Source organism: Stegostoma tigrinum, chromosome 34 (genome assembly GCF_030684315.1).
Source record: "Stegostoma tigrinum isolate sSteTig4 chromosome 34, sSteTig4.hap1, whole genome shotgun sequence".
Classification (NCBI taxonomy): Eukaryota; Metazoa; Chordata; class Chondrichthyes; order Orectolobiformes; family Stegostomatidae; genus Stegostoma; species Stegostoma tigrinum.
In genome coordinates this window covers 21,766,455-21,779,350 of record NC_081387.1, presented here as the reverse complement: position 1 = coordinate 21,779,350, position 12,896 = coordinate 21,766,455, and the positions used below count along the sequence as shown (strand labels likewise).

At 44.0% G+C, this 12,896-nt stretch overlaps 1 protein-coding gene across 1 annotated transcript in view; it reads right to left on the bottom strand.

The window, feature by feature from the left end:
- Positions 1-12,896, bottom strand: part of LOC125446324 (uncharacterized) — a 49,399-nt gene that overhangs the window by 29,795 nt on the left and 6,708 nt on the right. The window contains exons 6-14 of the mRNA XM_048519802.2: positions 12,146-12,172; positions 11,379-11,399; positions 10,442-10,462; positions 8,437-8,463; positions 7,863-7,889; positions 4,977-5,494; positions 3,055-3,134; positions 2,484-2,542; positions 1,567-1,628 (exon numbers count right to left, since the gene is read on the bottom strand). Of these exons, the coding sequence (XP_048375759.2) occupies positions 1,567-1,628; positions 2,484-2,542; positions 3,055-3,134; positions 4,977-5,494; positions 7,863-7,889; positions 8,437-8,463; positions 10,442-10,462; positions 11,379-11,399; positions 12,146-12,172 (842 nt within the window). The remainder of the gene's footprint in view (positions 1-1,566; positions 1,629-2,483; positions 2,543-3,054; positions 3,135-4,976; positions 5,495-7,862; positions 7,890-8,436; positions 8,464-10,441; positions 10,463-11,378; positions 11,400-12,145; positions 12,173-12,896) is intronic.

The following is a 12,896-nucleotide window of genomic DNA, read 5'->3' as shown; positions in this document are numbered from 1 at the left end:
GTGGCTTGGCTATGCTAAATTGCCCATATGTCTCAGGATACGTAGGTTAGGTGGATTAGCCATGGAAAATGTAAGGGGTGGGTCTGAGAGGGATGCTCTTTGGAGGGTTGGTGTGGACTCAATGGGCTGAATGGCCTGCTTCCACACTGATTCTATGACGGGCTTGAAATCATTCATTAAATCCTAGTTATTCCATGGTAAGATGACATAGGAGATCCTTGTACCCCCATGTTATGGTAGAGTGACAAAATCATGAGCGTCTCTTAAAAGGAGTACTGACACACTGTGAAACATTAATAAAATCCTCCCATTTTCAAAAGATAAAATCTTATCCCAAACAGGTGTAATGGTTGTATGTACGTGCTCATTAACAATTTAATAACTAAAACAAACAGGTAAAGCAGAATTTACAAAGAAAAAAGCTTGAAACTTCAGTTTAACGCTTTGCCTGCAAACCTTCAATGACCATCTCCAAAAGGAGAGGATCTAACCATCAAACTCTTTATGCTCAATACCATGGGGATAGCATTGACCAGACATTGAGCTGTATGAGCTACAAATTCAGTGGCTAGTGAGATGCTGCTGGGCCTGCTGTGTTCATCCAGCCTCACATTTCATTATCTCGGAGGAACAGATATACTGGACCTGTTTCTCTCTCCACAGAAGCTGCCAAACGTACTGAGTTTCTCGAGCATTGTGTGTGCACCACAGACATCCACTGCCCCTACCACCAACACTCAGTAGCAGCAGTGTACCATTTACAAGTTGTTCTGCAGAAATCCATGGGACAACCACCACCTGCAAATTCCATTCCAAGTCTCTCACCATCCTGACTTCAAGATATATTGCCGTTCCTACAATTTTGCTGAATCAAAATCCAGGAATTTTCTTCCTAATGGCATTGTGGATAGATCCACATTAATGGATTGCGGTGATTCAGAACAGCTTATTACCAAGGTTAACTAGGAATGGGCCATCAATGCTGGACCAGCCCAGCAATGCCCACATCCCATGAGTGAATTAAATAAAATTCTGTACACTTACTCCTCAACCTCCTTCGCACTATTCTGCTGCCTACGGATTACACCCTGTATTTACCTTCAATCCCACATCATCTCCCTCTCCATTACAAAATCTGTAAATAATAGTACCACAAACTCCTCGTTCCCTTCAATATTACGTACTCAGAAGTTGAGGCTCCCATCTCTGCTCTGCTTCTAGGAGTCCATTATTGCTGCTGCGATCCTGTGCAATGACTTATGCCTGCAGTTTTCTTGCCTCAATGCATTTTCTCTCTCCATCTCTCTCTTTCTCACTCTCTCATACAAGCACACACAAACACACTCCAAAGATATGTTAATCTGCTTTGCATTCCCCCCGGCAACCTCTGGCGTTTTTTTTAAAACTGTGTGTACCTTGTTTCTTCTCTTATTGCCCATTCCCCCCACCCCCCTTGCAGCATAAACCAACATTCCAGCAAGAACATGGCTTTCAGTTCTCCTTCACCTTGAGGAAGTCTGTCCTGCCCCTGAAATGGTGCCCATATCTCAGGATTCAAAATCTTACCTCTTGCACCATTTCATCAACTACACAATCGACCTTCCGGTTGTCAGCGTGACTGTGGGACACTGAGATTCGTTGAAACTCCGGTAACCCTGCCAGATCTCAAACATTTCCTTGCATATGCTAAAGAGGAAGACAATTTCTGGTTGTTCCCTTTCTCTGGCGGAGCATCCTACACCCTTTCAGTGATGCTGTTTACCCTGGATCAGGGAGGTGAGATACCATGTGGGACTCTTAACCTGAGAATGCACTTTTGTCACTTTGCTGGGCTCCATGACATGGTAATTTGACCCTGTGTATTGCAGATGTACTTTAGATTGCTGTCCCCTAAGTGTTACAACCCTCTCTGATACTCAGCTTGTTTGAAAGAAAGAGCCACGTTCCTTCCTGGAAAATTCTAACAACTGACTGCTTGTAGCCATCCAGTTCCCATCCCCGAATCCTCTGTAGCTGCAGAGTCATCATATTCTGGAAGACATGATCCATGGAATATTTCAATTGTAGTGACTGCACTTGCTCAAGCACCTGGGTGTTCAAACCTTCAGAAGCAGCACTGTATACTATATATAACTGCAGTCACTTGGGAAGCCTCTTTCAACAGCGCCTACCTCAAACTCCTAGAAGGGTGTGGGCAACAGGTACATGGAAACACCACCAAGCTCCCCTCCAAGTCACCCACCTCCAAACACAGAAGCACAGTGCTGCTCCTCAATGTTGCCGGTAAAAAACCTGGAACTCACAACCCAAAGAGCATAGGGACTTAAAGCTACAGCTCATCACTACCTTCCCATGAGAACAAGTTCTGGCATTGCTCATGACACCCACTTCTCAAGCACAAATTAGGAACCCAGAGCTTACATGTAATTATTGGATCTTTAATAATTAACATTTAATTTGTACAATCATTGTGATATGGATACCACATAGCAAATCACATTTAGTCCTTTTTAATCCAAACATTATTAGTTCGTAATTCATTCTGTAAAACAAAATTAAAACAAACAGACACATGCTCAACTCAAAGGAGACACATCTGTCTTAATACTCCAGGAACACGGCAGAATGAGTCCAGCAAGACAATGAGTCAGTGTGAAACCTTCTGCAAATAGCGAGGTCAATCTTCTTTGTTCACATATTGAATTGTTCGAAGAAGAGGTGGTGACTTCTCCACAAGCAGGTCAACTCCACCATTCCCACCTTCAAGTCCAATTTACAACTGGAAACAGGACTCTAACAAAAAGATACTGGTCTGTGCTTGACGGCAGGCAGTGACTTGCTGTGGGCCTTGAATTAGCCGCAAACTTAGTGAGATGTTGCAGATCAGTATTTTAATTCCAAGGGGCGATTCCGCTATGACCCGCGCCATTCTCCAAATCAAGCAAAATGCTTAGAAATCTACTTCAGGATTAGGAACCACATCCACCAAATACCGATATTTCACAGTCATTAAGTTATCAGAATCATTGATTACTTAGGTCTAAGAAGTCATACATTGCCACGTTAAAAATAGATAAACTTTCTTTCATAATGCAGGACTCTATGATGTACAGGATGTCAGAGCAGGTTAACAGCTAAGAAAAACATGAGGAAGGTTCAAATTTCAGTCAAGAGTTGAAATAGGCACAATATTGTCTTCACATTACTGCTTCTGTTGCTGTGATGATACTTTCCACCCTAGAACCACCAACTGTGACATGTACTGGCAAAATACTTCATTACTCACCAATCAGAACCATTTCAACCAGAAATTGCTCATGACACCCACTTCTCAAGCACAAATTAGGAACCCAGAGCTTACATGTAATTATTGGATCTTTAATAACTAACATTTAATTTGTACAATCATTGTGATATGGATACCACATAGCAAATCACATTTAGTCCTTTTTAATCCAAACATTATTAGTTCAATGCTGGACTGCTCTGGGAATGTTCCACCAAATGGTCCCAGGAATGAAGTGCTTAATCTATGAGGAACATTTGAGGACTCTGGGTCTATACTTGATCGAGTCGAGAAGGAAAAGGGGGCATCGAACTGGAACTTACAGAATACCGAATAGCCTGGACAGAATGGATGTTCTGAAGATGTTTCCATTAGCAGGATGGACTAGGACCCAAGGCCACAGCCGTAGAGTAAAGGGAAGCCCTTTTAGATTGGAGAGGAGGAGAAACTTCTTCAGCCAGAGAGTAGTGAATCCACGTAATTCACTGCCACAGAAGACTGTGGAGGCCAAGTCACTGAGTATATTTAAGACGAGATAGACAAGTTCTTGATTGTTTTGGGGATTAAGGGTTATGAGGAGAAAGTGGGAGAATGGGGTTGAGAAACTTAACAGCCATGATTGAATGGCACAGCAAACTCAATGGGCTGAACAGCTTAATTTCTGCTCCTATGTCTTATGATCTTATAGAATGTAATAGTGTAGCCTTTAGAGCAGAGAAAGACTTGTAAACATCCAGATTTTTGCATTATCAAACATTGGCTGTATAGGTAATTGATGGTTCTTTGCTGCAGTAGTGTGATAGCACTTGCTGACAGTAAGCGGAAGAGACAACAATAAGGAACAAAGTTTAAAGGATAAGAGGCATTCCTTTCCAAGTCAGGAATGAGAGGATTATTTTGGTCTGAGTGCTATTAGAGTATAGGGCTCCCAGGAGCCAGTAGGGCTGGGTATTTTAATTTATTCAACGACCAAGTTAGATAGGTTTGATAGACAAGAGATTTAAGGGTTATGGGATAGACAGAGGAAGTAGAGCTGGGAGAGACTCCAGATCACAGATAGTCCTATCAAACAGGTTTGAAGGTCTCAACATGTTCCAAAGATCTATATTCCTAGCACAGAGAGAGCGAGTGAGAGATTATGTTCGTTACAGGCTAAATATTTACTAAATAAGGGCCAGCTAAAGTCATAGGAAAAATGGATTAAAATCTAATTTGTGATAGTGTGGTTGCCAAGTTTCACGTGGTTGGGAGGAAAGTAATGTTTGTGTATGTGAGCAGAGTTGTGAAGGTATCAGAGCCAAGACAGTGAATAAAATATATTTGTTAATGATTGGTAAAGCTGAGGTGTGCAGAATTTCTCCAAACTTGTGGCCAATCCAGGAAAGGAGGAGTAAATCAGGGATAAAGTGGGAAATGCACATCCCAGTGTTAGAGTGCGCAAACCATTTTGGCTTCTTTTCTCCCAATGCAGTCTGCCCATTTCTCCCCCAACCCAACCACCCCAGTAAACATTAATGGCAAATACAAGAGAGAACCACGGTCTCCCAATTCCATAGGAAAATCTCTGGGAGCAAGGTGGCATCCATTTGTGTCATGTGACTTTAGCAGGGTGGCATCACCACTCCACGACACGCTAACCAATGGCTCAATTGGAAGATACTTGACCCAGTCAGTGATTCCAATTGGAAAGTGGGGTGATTGATGGCAAAATGGAACATTTGCCAGACCCCGAGAGACTGAAGAAGGGGTAGATCATCCCCTCAAAGCTGGAAGTGAAACTGTGGAGGTGTGAGTAGGTAGCGCCATCACAGAACAGGACCTGTCCAGCATTGTAGTTGACATATATTCCAATTCTCTGGAGTTTTTCCTTGCACATGATTTCCAAAGGGCTGGTGAGGTTGGCCCAGTATTTCTTCCCATCGTGCCGAATAGTCCAGTATCCATTTTCAGGGATCAAAGGTAGATTTCCTTCCCTGCTTACCGACTCCCTGGCTACTCCCAGGTCCCAGACGGAGTGCATGTCCACTTCCACCAGCCAATAGTGCCTGCCACTGGTGAATCCAGTCTTTCCCAACGTGACCAATCTGTGCTCGAATCTCGCACTGCTGTCAGCAAGAAACTTCCCTTCTGCAGTGCAGCTCATGGTGGTCAGATCGGAGGATATCAGGAGGTTTGGATTCGCAGTGTCACAGTCCAGTTCAATGCAGTCTACAAAACAAAAAAGGTTGGAAGAGCAAGAGATAGGTTTAGCAGAAGCTTAAAGAAACACTTCTCAATTTCTGCTTGGGGACCCTGCAGTCTCTTGGACACGGCAATAACTCGAGAGCCTGATTCCGTCCTTCCATGTTTTTCACCAACCCCTCACCAGGTCCTGTTATGACATGGGTTGCTATTAGCACAGTCACCCATTCTCTCCTACTTTTTGCTCTTATTATCATTTATTCAGCTTCTGTCCTAACCTGCTATCCTTAACTTCCTTGTTAATCCACTCGATAGGCTGCGGCTCCTAATTTTTTTAAATTTCATTCACATTGTGGGTATCACTGGCTAGGCCATCCCTAATTTACCCTGACAGTCATCCACAGCAGTGAGTCTGGAGTTACATTTAGACGAGACCAGATGAGGACAGCAGTTACCTTTGCTGTAAGAACATTAGTGATCCAGAGAGGGGAGGAGAACCAGGGTCTATAAACAAAAGACAGTTACCAATGGTGAATTTAGGTGAAACTGCTCTCCTTAGCAGGTTCCCCATTCTAGAACAAAACATAGAGATAAGGAACAGTACAGCACAGCACAGTACAGGCCCTTCAGCCTACGATGCTGTGTCAAATTATTATCCAACTAAGATCAAATTACCCTGCATACCCTACATTTTATTATCATCCATGTGCCTATCCAAGAGTCACTTAAATGTCTCTGCAGTATCTGACTCCACTACCACGATCAGCAGCGCATTCCACATGTCCACCACTCTCTGTGTAAAGAACCTACATCTGACATTTCCCCATACCTTCCTCCAATCACCTTAAAATTATGCCTCCTCATAATAGTCATTTCCACCCTGGGCAAATGTCTCTGGCTAAAAAACTCTATCTATGCCTCTCATCATCTTGTACACTTCTATCTCATCCTTCTTCGCTCCAATGAAAAAAGCCATAGCTTCCTCAACCTTTCCTCATAAGACCTGCCCTCCAGTCCAGGCCACATCCTGGTAAATCTCCTCTGCAGCCTCTCTAAAGTTTCCACAACTACCCTCTCATGCGGCAACCAGAACCAAGCACAGTACTCCAAGTGTGATCTAATCAGGGTTTTATAGACCTACAGTATAACCTCTCAGCTCTTAAACTCAATTCTCCTGCCAATGAAAGCCAACACACTATAAGCCTGCTTTACAGCCCAATCAACTTAGGTAGCAACTTTGAGGGATCTATGGACGTGGACCCCAAGATCCCTCCACACTGCCAAGAATCCTTCAATTAACCCTGTATTCTGCATTCAAATTCGACCTTCCAAAATGAATCACTTCACACTTTTCTGGGTTGAATTCCTTCTGCCACTTCTTTGCCCAGCTCTTCATCCTGTCAATATCCTGTTGCAACCTACAATAGCCCTCCACACGGTCCACAACTCCACCAACCCTTGTATCATCAGCAAACTTACTAACCCACCCTTCCACTTCATTATATAAAGATCACAAAGAGCAGAGGTCCCAGAACAGATCCCTGCAGAACACCACTGGTCACTGAGCTCCAGGCTGAATCATCTATTACCACCCTCTGTCTTCTATTGTACAGTCAGTTTTGTATCCAGACAGCCAAATTCCCCTGAATCCCATACCACCTTACTTTATTATTTTTTTTTGGGGGGGGGGAGCACATGGAACACGAATGCCAGCTCAAACCTAGTTGCACTGAGTGGCCTCTTTCTGTGCCAACAAATTCTGTGAATAAGTAAACTTTTACAATGAGGACTTGTGGATATTGAATGCAATATGTCCTTAGGGAGAGTAACAATGACTAAATATTAAATTTAACAGGGGAGCAAGACCTCTGCCACATCATCCTCTCATTAATTCTATGAGGAGGAGATTTGATCGATCCATTCAGGAGTTTGAATAGATGCTCATTTTCTCAGTTGTCAGTGGCAGGAGGGTCGGTAATCTGATGACACAGATTGCTAATAAATAGGTTAAAAAAAAACAGGATACAGATTTTTTTTCCCTAGACAACAATCAAGCAAGGGAACTGGATAAATACTTAAAGGGGAAATGTGTAGCTTTTGGGGAAAACAGCAGGGAGGAGGAACAACTGAATAGCTCTTCCAAAATGCAAACACAAATTCAATGGGCTGAATAGGATCTCTCAGCACTGGAGGAGGCCAAAAACAAGATACAAATTACACACAATTCATTTGGACTGACACCTTCACCTCCACACTCATGCACACATGAAACGACTTCTTCACCACCACATAAACAATTCACTCCTCCCCACTTCACTCCCTCATTGTAGTCCTCACTTCTACCCTGCCTGAAACACCATTCAACATGGAGTTATTGAGGAGGCACAGTTCTTACCTGCAGCATCAGTCATTCTCTGAATTGCTGAAAAGGACAAGGAGACTGGGATTAAATCACCTCCAAATAATTCATTGTACATTTGTGCAGTTTTCAGAAAGGTGTCTAAAACAGAGCCTGCTTAGACGTCTTGGCGAGCTGACTGAATATTTAAAGGATGAGGCAGGGTATCAGACAGAGGTTAGTTGTGGACTCTGTGAGCTCTGAGTTTAGTGGCGGTGAACAGAGGTGAGATTCACCCCTAACACGATCTTTGATAGGTCCTCCCAAACCAGGCACCACTGCCGTCCAGAGAACGAGGGCAGCAGGTGCCTGAGATACCACCCCCTGTACATTTCCCTCCAAGCCACACACCATTCTAACTTGGGAATATAATCAGTATTCTTTCAGCATCACTGGGTCTAAATCCTGCAAGTCCCAACACCCCACCCATCAGCTCTCTTAGACGTCTCTAAGTCCTACAGGACTACAACTCATCACTACCTTCAAGGGAAATTAGTGATGGGGAATAAATTTTGGCCCAACCAGTGATGCGCACATCTTAATAACGATGAAAAGTTACTCCATGCCTTACCTAGTTGAGGGAGAGGGCGAATTTTACCTAAAAAGGAAAAGAACATTAGTTAGCAGTATAAAGCTCTTCACTGACTAAGAATTGAGCAGATTTACATTGAATATGTTTTTACCATTCAGCACAAAATCTGAGAAAACATCGTTTGTATAACTGTGGACCCACAGGGTTGTACAACTGAAATGACTTTAATCCGTTACAGAAACATGGTGGGAAATCTCTATTCCCAAGTTACATCCTTTAACCATTGATGCTGGTCCATTCACCTCTTATCAGAGCAGATCAAAAATGATAGGAACTCTGAAAACACCTGAGCTGATGGAGGAATTTCAAATTAAGGTTAACCTTTGAGAGGGCATGGGAAAGTTGTTTTCCAAAGGTGGGAAAGAGTGAGATAGTGCAACTCGAATCAGACAGGAAGTATCAGGGGACGTGGAGCTACAGATCAGTTGTCATCTCAGTAACTGGTACGGTAGGCTGGAAGGGCTGAATGGCCTCCTGTTCCTACACAAGTCCAGAACACGGATGGAAAGGAGGGGGGGGAATTAAAAAAAAGTCATAAGTTATTCAAGTGAAGAATTCTGGAGAAGTTCTTTTGCCCAGAAAGCAGTCACATGGTAAGAATCACTGACACATGGCATGGTTGAGGTAGGGAAGTGTTAGTCCATTGATAGGGGTGGGTGGGTGGGTGGGTGGTGGCACAGCAGACTGCAAGGTGAGCAGTTTGTGTGGTGCATAAAAACCAGCATGGACCAGGAAGATGTTTGGCCGGCATTGGTAATTTGTGTCAACGTGTCATTTGTTTTAAAATTCTGGAACTGTTTCCCTTTCGTCCAGATCTTGCCAAACACATCAACTCTCCATTTGCGATAATGGGAACTGCAGATGCTGGAGAATCCAAGATAATAAAATGTGAGGCTGGATGAACACAGCAGGCCAAGCAGTATCTCAGGAGCACAAAAGCTGACGTTTTGGGCCTAGACCCTTCATCAGAGAGAGCTTTTGTGCTCCTGAGATGCTGCTTGGCCTGCTGTGTTCATCCAGCCTCACATTTTATTATCTTGAACTCTCCATTTGCTTCAGCTTCCATCCATTTCAATTGAAAGGCATGTTTGGTGGCCCTGGAGACAGAAATATCCTTGCTAGTGGGAGGCTATCATTACAGACCAACTGTCTTCCATAGACTCTCTACAGTGTGGAAACTGGCCATTCAGTCCAATGAGTACACACCAACTGTCTGTCAGGCATCACACCCAGACCCATCCCTCTATTCCTGTAACCCTGCATTTCCCATGGCTAACGCACATAACTGACACATCCTTGGAGACTCCGGGTAAGTTAGAATGGCCAATCCAACTAACTTGCACACCTCTGGACTGCAGGAGGAAACCAGAGCATCCAGTTGAAACCCATGCAGATGTGGGGAGAATGTGCAGCCAGACAGTCGCCCAAGGGTGGGGTCAAACCCAGGCCCTGTGAGGCAGCAGTGCTGACCACTGAGACACTGTGTCACCCACAGGATGACAGCGTTGCCGTCCAAACCAGCGTTTATTGCCCATACCCTAATGGCCCACAGGGCAGATATAAAGTGTCAACCATGATGCTGTGGGTCTGAAGTCACATGTAGGCCAGATTGGATAAGGGTGGCAGTTTCCTTCCCGAAAAGGCATCAGTGAACCAGATGGGTCTTTTCCCAACAATTGATAATAGTTTCATAGTTACCACTATTTCTAGATTTTTATTGAATTCAAATTCAACTATTTGCCGTGGCAGGATTTGCTCTTGGGTTCCCAGACTATTACTTGTGTCTCCAGATTGAAGTCAGTGATAAACGAATCAGTTTTAAAATCAATGGTGATTGAGGGATAAGCTTTGCCCACACCAGGCCGAACCACCTTGCTCTTCTTTAGCATAGCGGCCACAGGATATCATACATCCCTGAGAGGGAATACAGGATCTTGTTTCAAATTATCACCCGAAACACATCACCTCACTGGTAGCCTCTTACCTAGTTGTTCCCAGAGACTATCTGCACAGGAAGGAAGAAGCAACAAAATTACTCATGGTGTCGGAGTCACAGATATCTGTACTACACCGCGCTTTATAGAGTGCGCTGACTGAACACGCTCAAACAGACAACTGCAGGGCAAAAACCTTTCTTCCTGTAAGATCCATTTATTGCCCATTTATTGCAGCATCACCAACTTAATGGTGCAGCAGGACAGGGCACACAATGATCATGTGATGGTAATTCAGAGTAGGTCAGCTGGCATTGTCCACAAGGCGCAAAGGCACAGCGAGCATGTGGGAACTCAAAATACGTTGACATCAGGTTGTTCACAGCCAATGATGTAGCTTTTGAGGTGCAGGCATTGCTGCAGGAAACAGGTTTACGTCACAGTAATCGGTGTGAATCAATATTTTGCAGGACACAGGGAAAACCTTCCAGCTCATCTCCCAAAGAGCGTGATGTCTTGTGATCTTTTACATCCACCGACAGACCTCAGTTCAACATCTCAAGAGAAAGGTGTGCCCGTGGCAGTGCAGAACCACCTTGGTACTGCACCAGGAGAGTTAACTTATATTTTTACCCTTTATGTTAGGGCTGGAATGGAACCTTTTGGACTCGGAGTGCTACACTCGAGTCACAGCTGACATTCCACACTGAGGTGCTGCTGTGGTCCCAGGCATAGGAACAAGATCCTATGCTAAAGTCAGAAGCAGAGATCATAGGGACGGAAAGTTGAGGGAGTGGATATTGCAGATACCAGATAGTGCTCTCTGCTGAAACAAGCTTGACCGTACATTCAGATAGTTGAACAGGCTCTATCCTGACCGCTACTGAGGGGGATTGGGGAAATATCCATCGATTGTACTGATCACAACAGAGAATGACAAACCCTCCCTTCCAGATTTATTTATAATCCTATCAACTGAGCTCTTACCCATTACTTGTCTGAGTTCCACTGAAAAGAAAAGAAAAAAACTTTTTAAAAAACAGCAGAAACCATTTCTATCATTTGAATTATGTACTTTTGAAACGTGTTGAGGAGAGTTAGGAACTTCTTGAAGATTTAAGCCTGAGGATCTCGCGAGAAGGACCCTACAGGAGAGGAGAGAGCCATCCCAATCCCCATCGCACTTCTAGGTGACACCTTCTTCACAGTTACCAGTTCATATCCATTTGGCCCATTAACCCCTCTGGGCGTCACTGGGTAAGCCCGCCCCAGAACCACTGCCGCGTCTCTATTTTGATCAGCATTCCACGGGCTGTGTTTCACACAATTCTTCCCCCAACAATCCTAACCCAAAAATATAGCCATGCACTGCGGATTGTCAAAATAAAAGCATAAATTGCTGAAAGAAACTTGGCGGCAACTTTAGAGAGAAAGCAGAATTAATGTTTTGGGTCCAGTGGCTCCTCTTCAGAGACCTCACCCTCATCCTTCTATGCAGTTCTATCAATCTTCAACACAAAGGGCAAAAAAGACAACAGCTAGAGTTTTAATTGATTTAATTTGGCAAGGTGGTTTAAAAATAATAATTCTGTCACAATGAGATTTCTGCTGGGACAGTTCCATTAAAATTCACCCACTCTGCTCAGCCTCATGCCCCTGGGACTGGTCTGTTCTCTCTCATCATCTGCCTCACTTATTACAAGGTCAGAAAATTCACGGTGATGCTTTCAGGATATTTGGGAATGTTTACTTACCATTGTTGGACTTCTTCCAGGAATAATCTAAAATACAAAAAACAGCACAAGTCACTAAAAGAAGGGAATTCACCAGGAAACAAAGCCTTCCGATCCTCATTCAAGTGCCTTTAATTCTGACAAACACAATATTTTCTGGAATGGCTCCTGTTGAACATCCTTTGCAGGCCTAACTTTTGTTAGTCCCACTGGGAAGCTCCCTCTATCTCAGTCCGACTATCGAGATATAACCCCAGGTTGAAAACACAGCATTTGACTGAGACAGTGTACGACAGCAAGGAGATGGTGCTGTAAGACACTAGGCCAGCCATAGCTACAGTCCAGGACCTAGATCTGGACACCGCACTTTAGGAAGGATGTGAAAGCATTGCAAAAACTGCATAAGCTTAAGGGAAAGGCTCCAAATATTCTCAGTCACAAAGGCGTTAAGATTAAGAGGGAGCAGGCCTAAAGCAATTTGTCAAAGTCGTGAGGAAAACTGTTTTCACACAGGAATGGTCAAGGTCTGGATTGTGCTGATAGCACAGAGAAGGCAGATTTAATTCAGACAGTTGTCTGAAGGTGAACAGAGTACAAGGGTCACAAGGAGAAGGCAGGAGAAAGGCAAAAAGTCAACTGCTCCTTTGGCCAGCAAGCATAAGCACAATGGGCCAAATGGCCCTTGCTGCCCCGTAAACCAGTTTCCCACTCAGTCCCAGGTGGTGATGGTGGGGTGAGGAGTCAGTGACCCATTGTCTCACCTAGTCCCAGA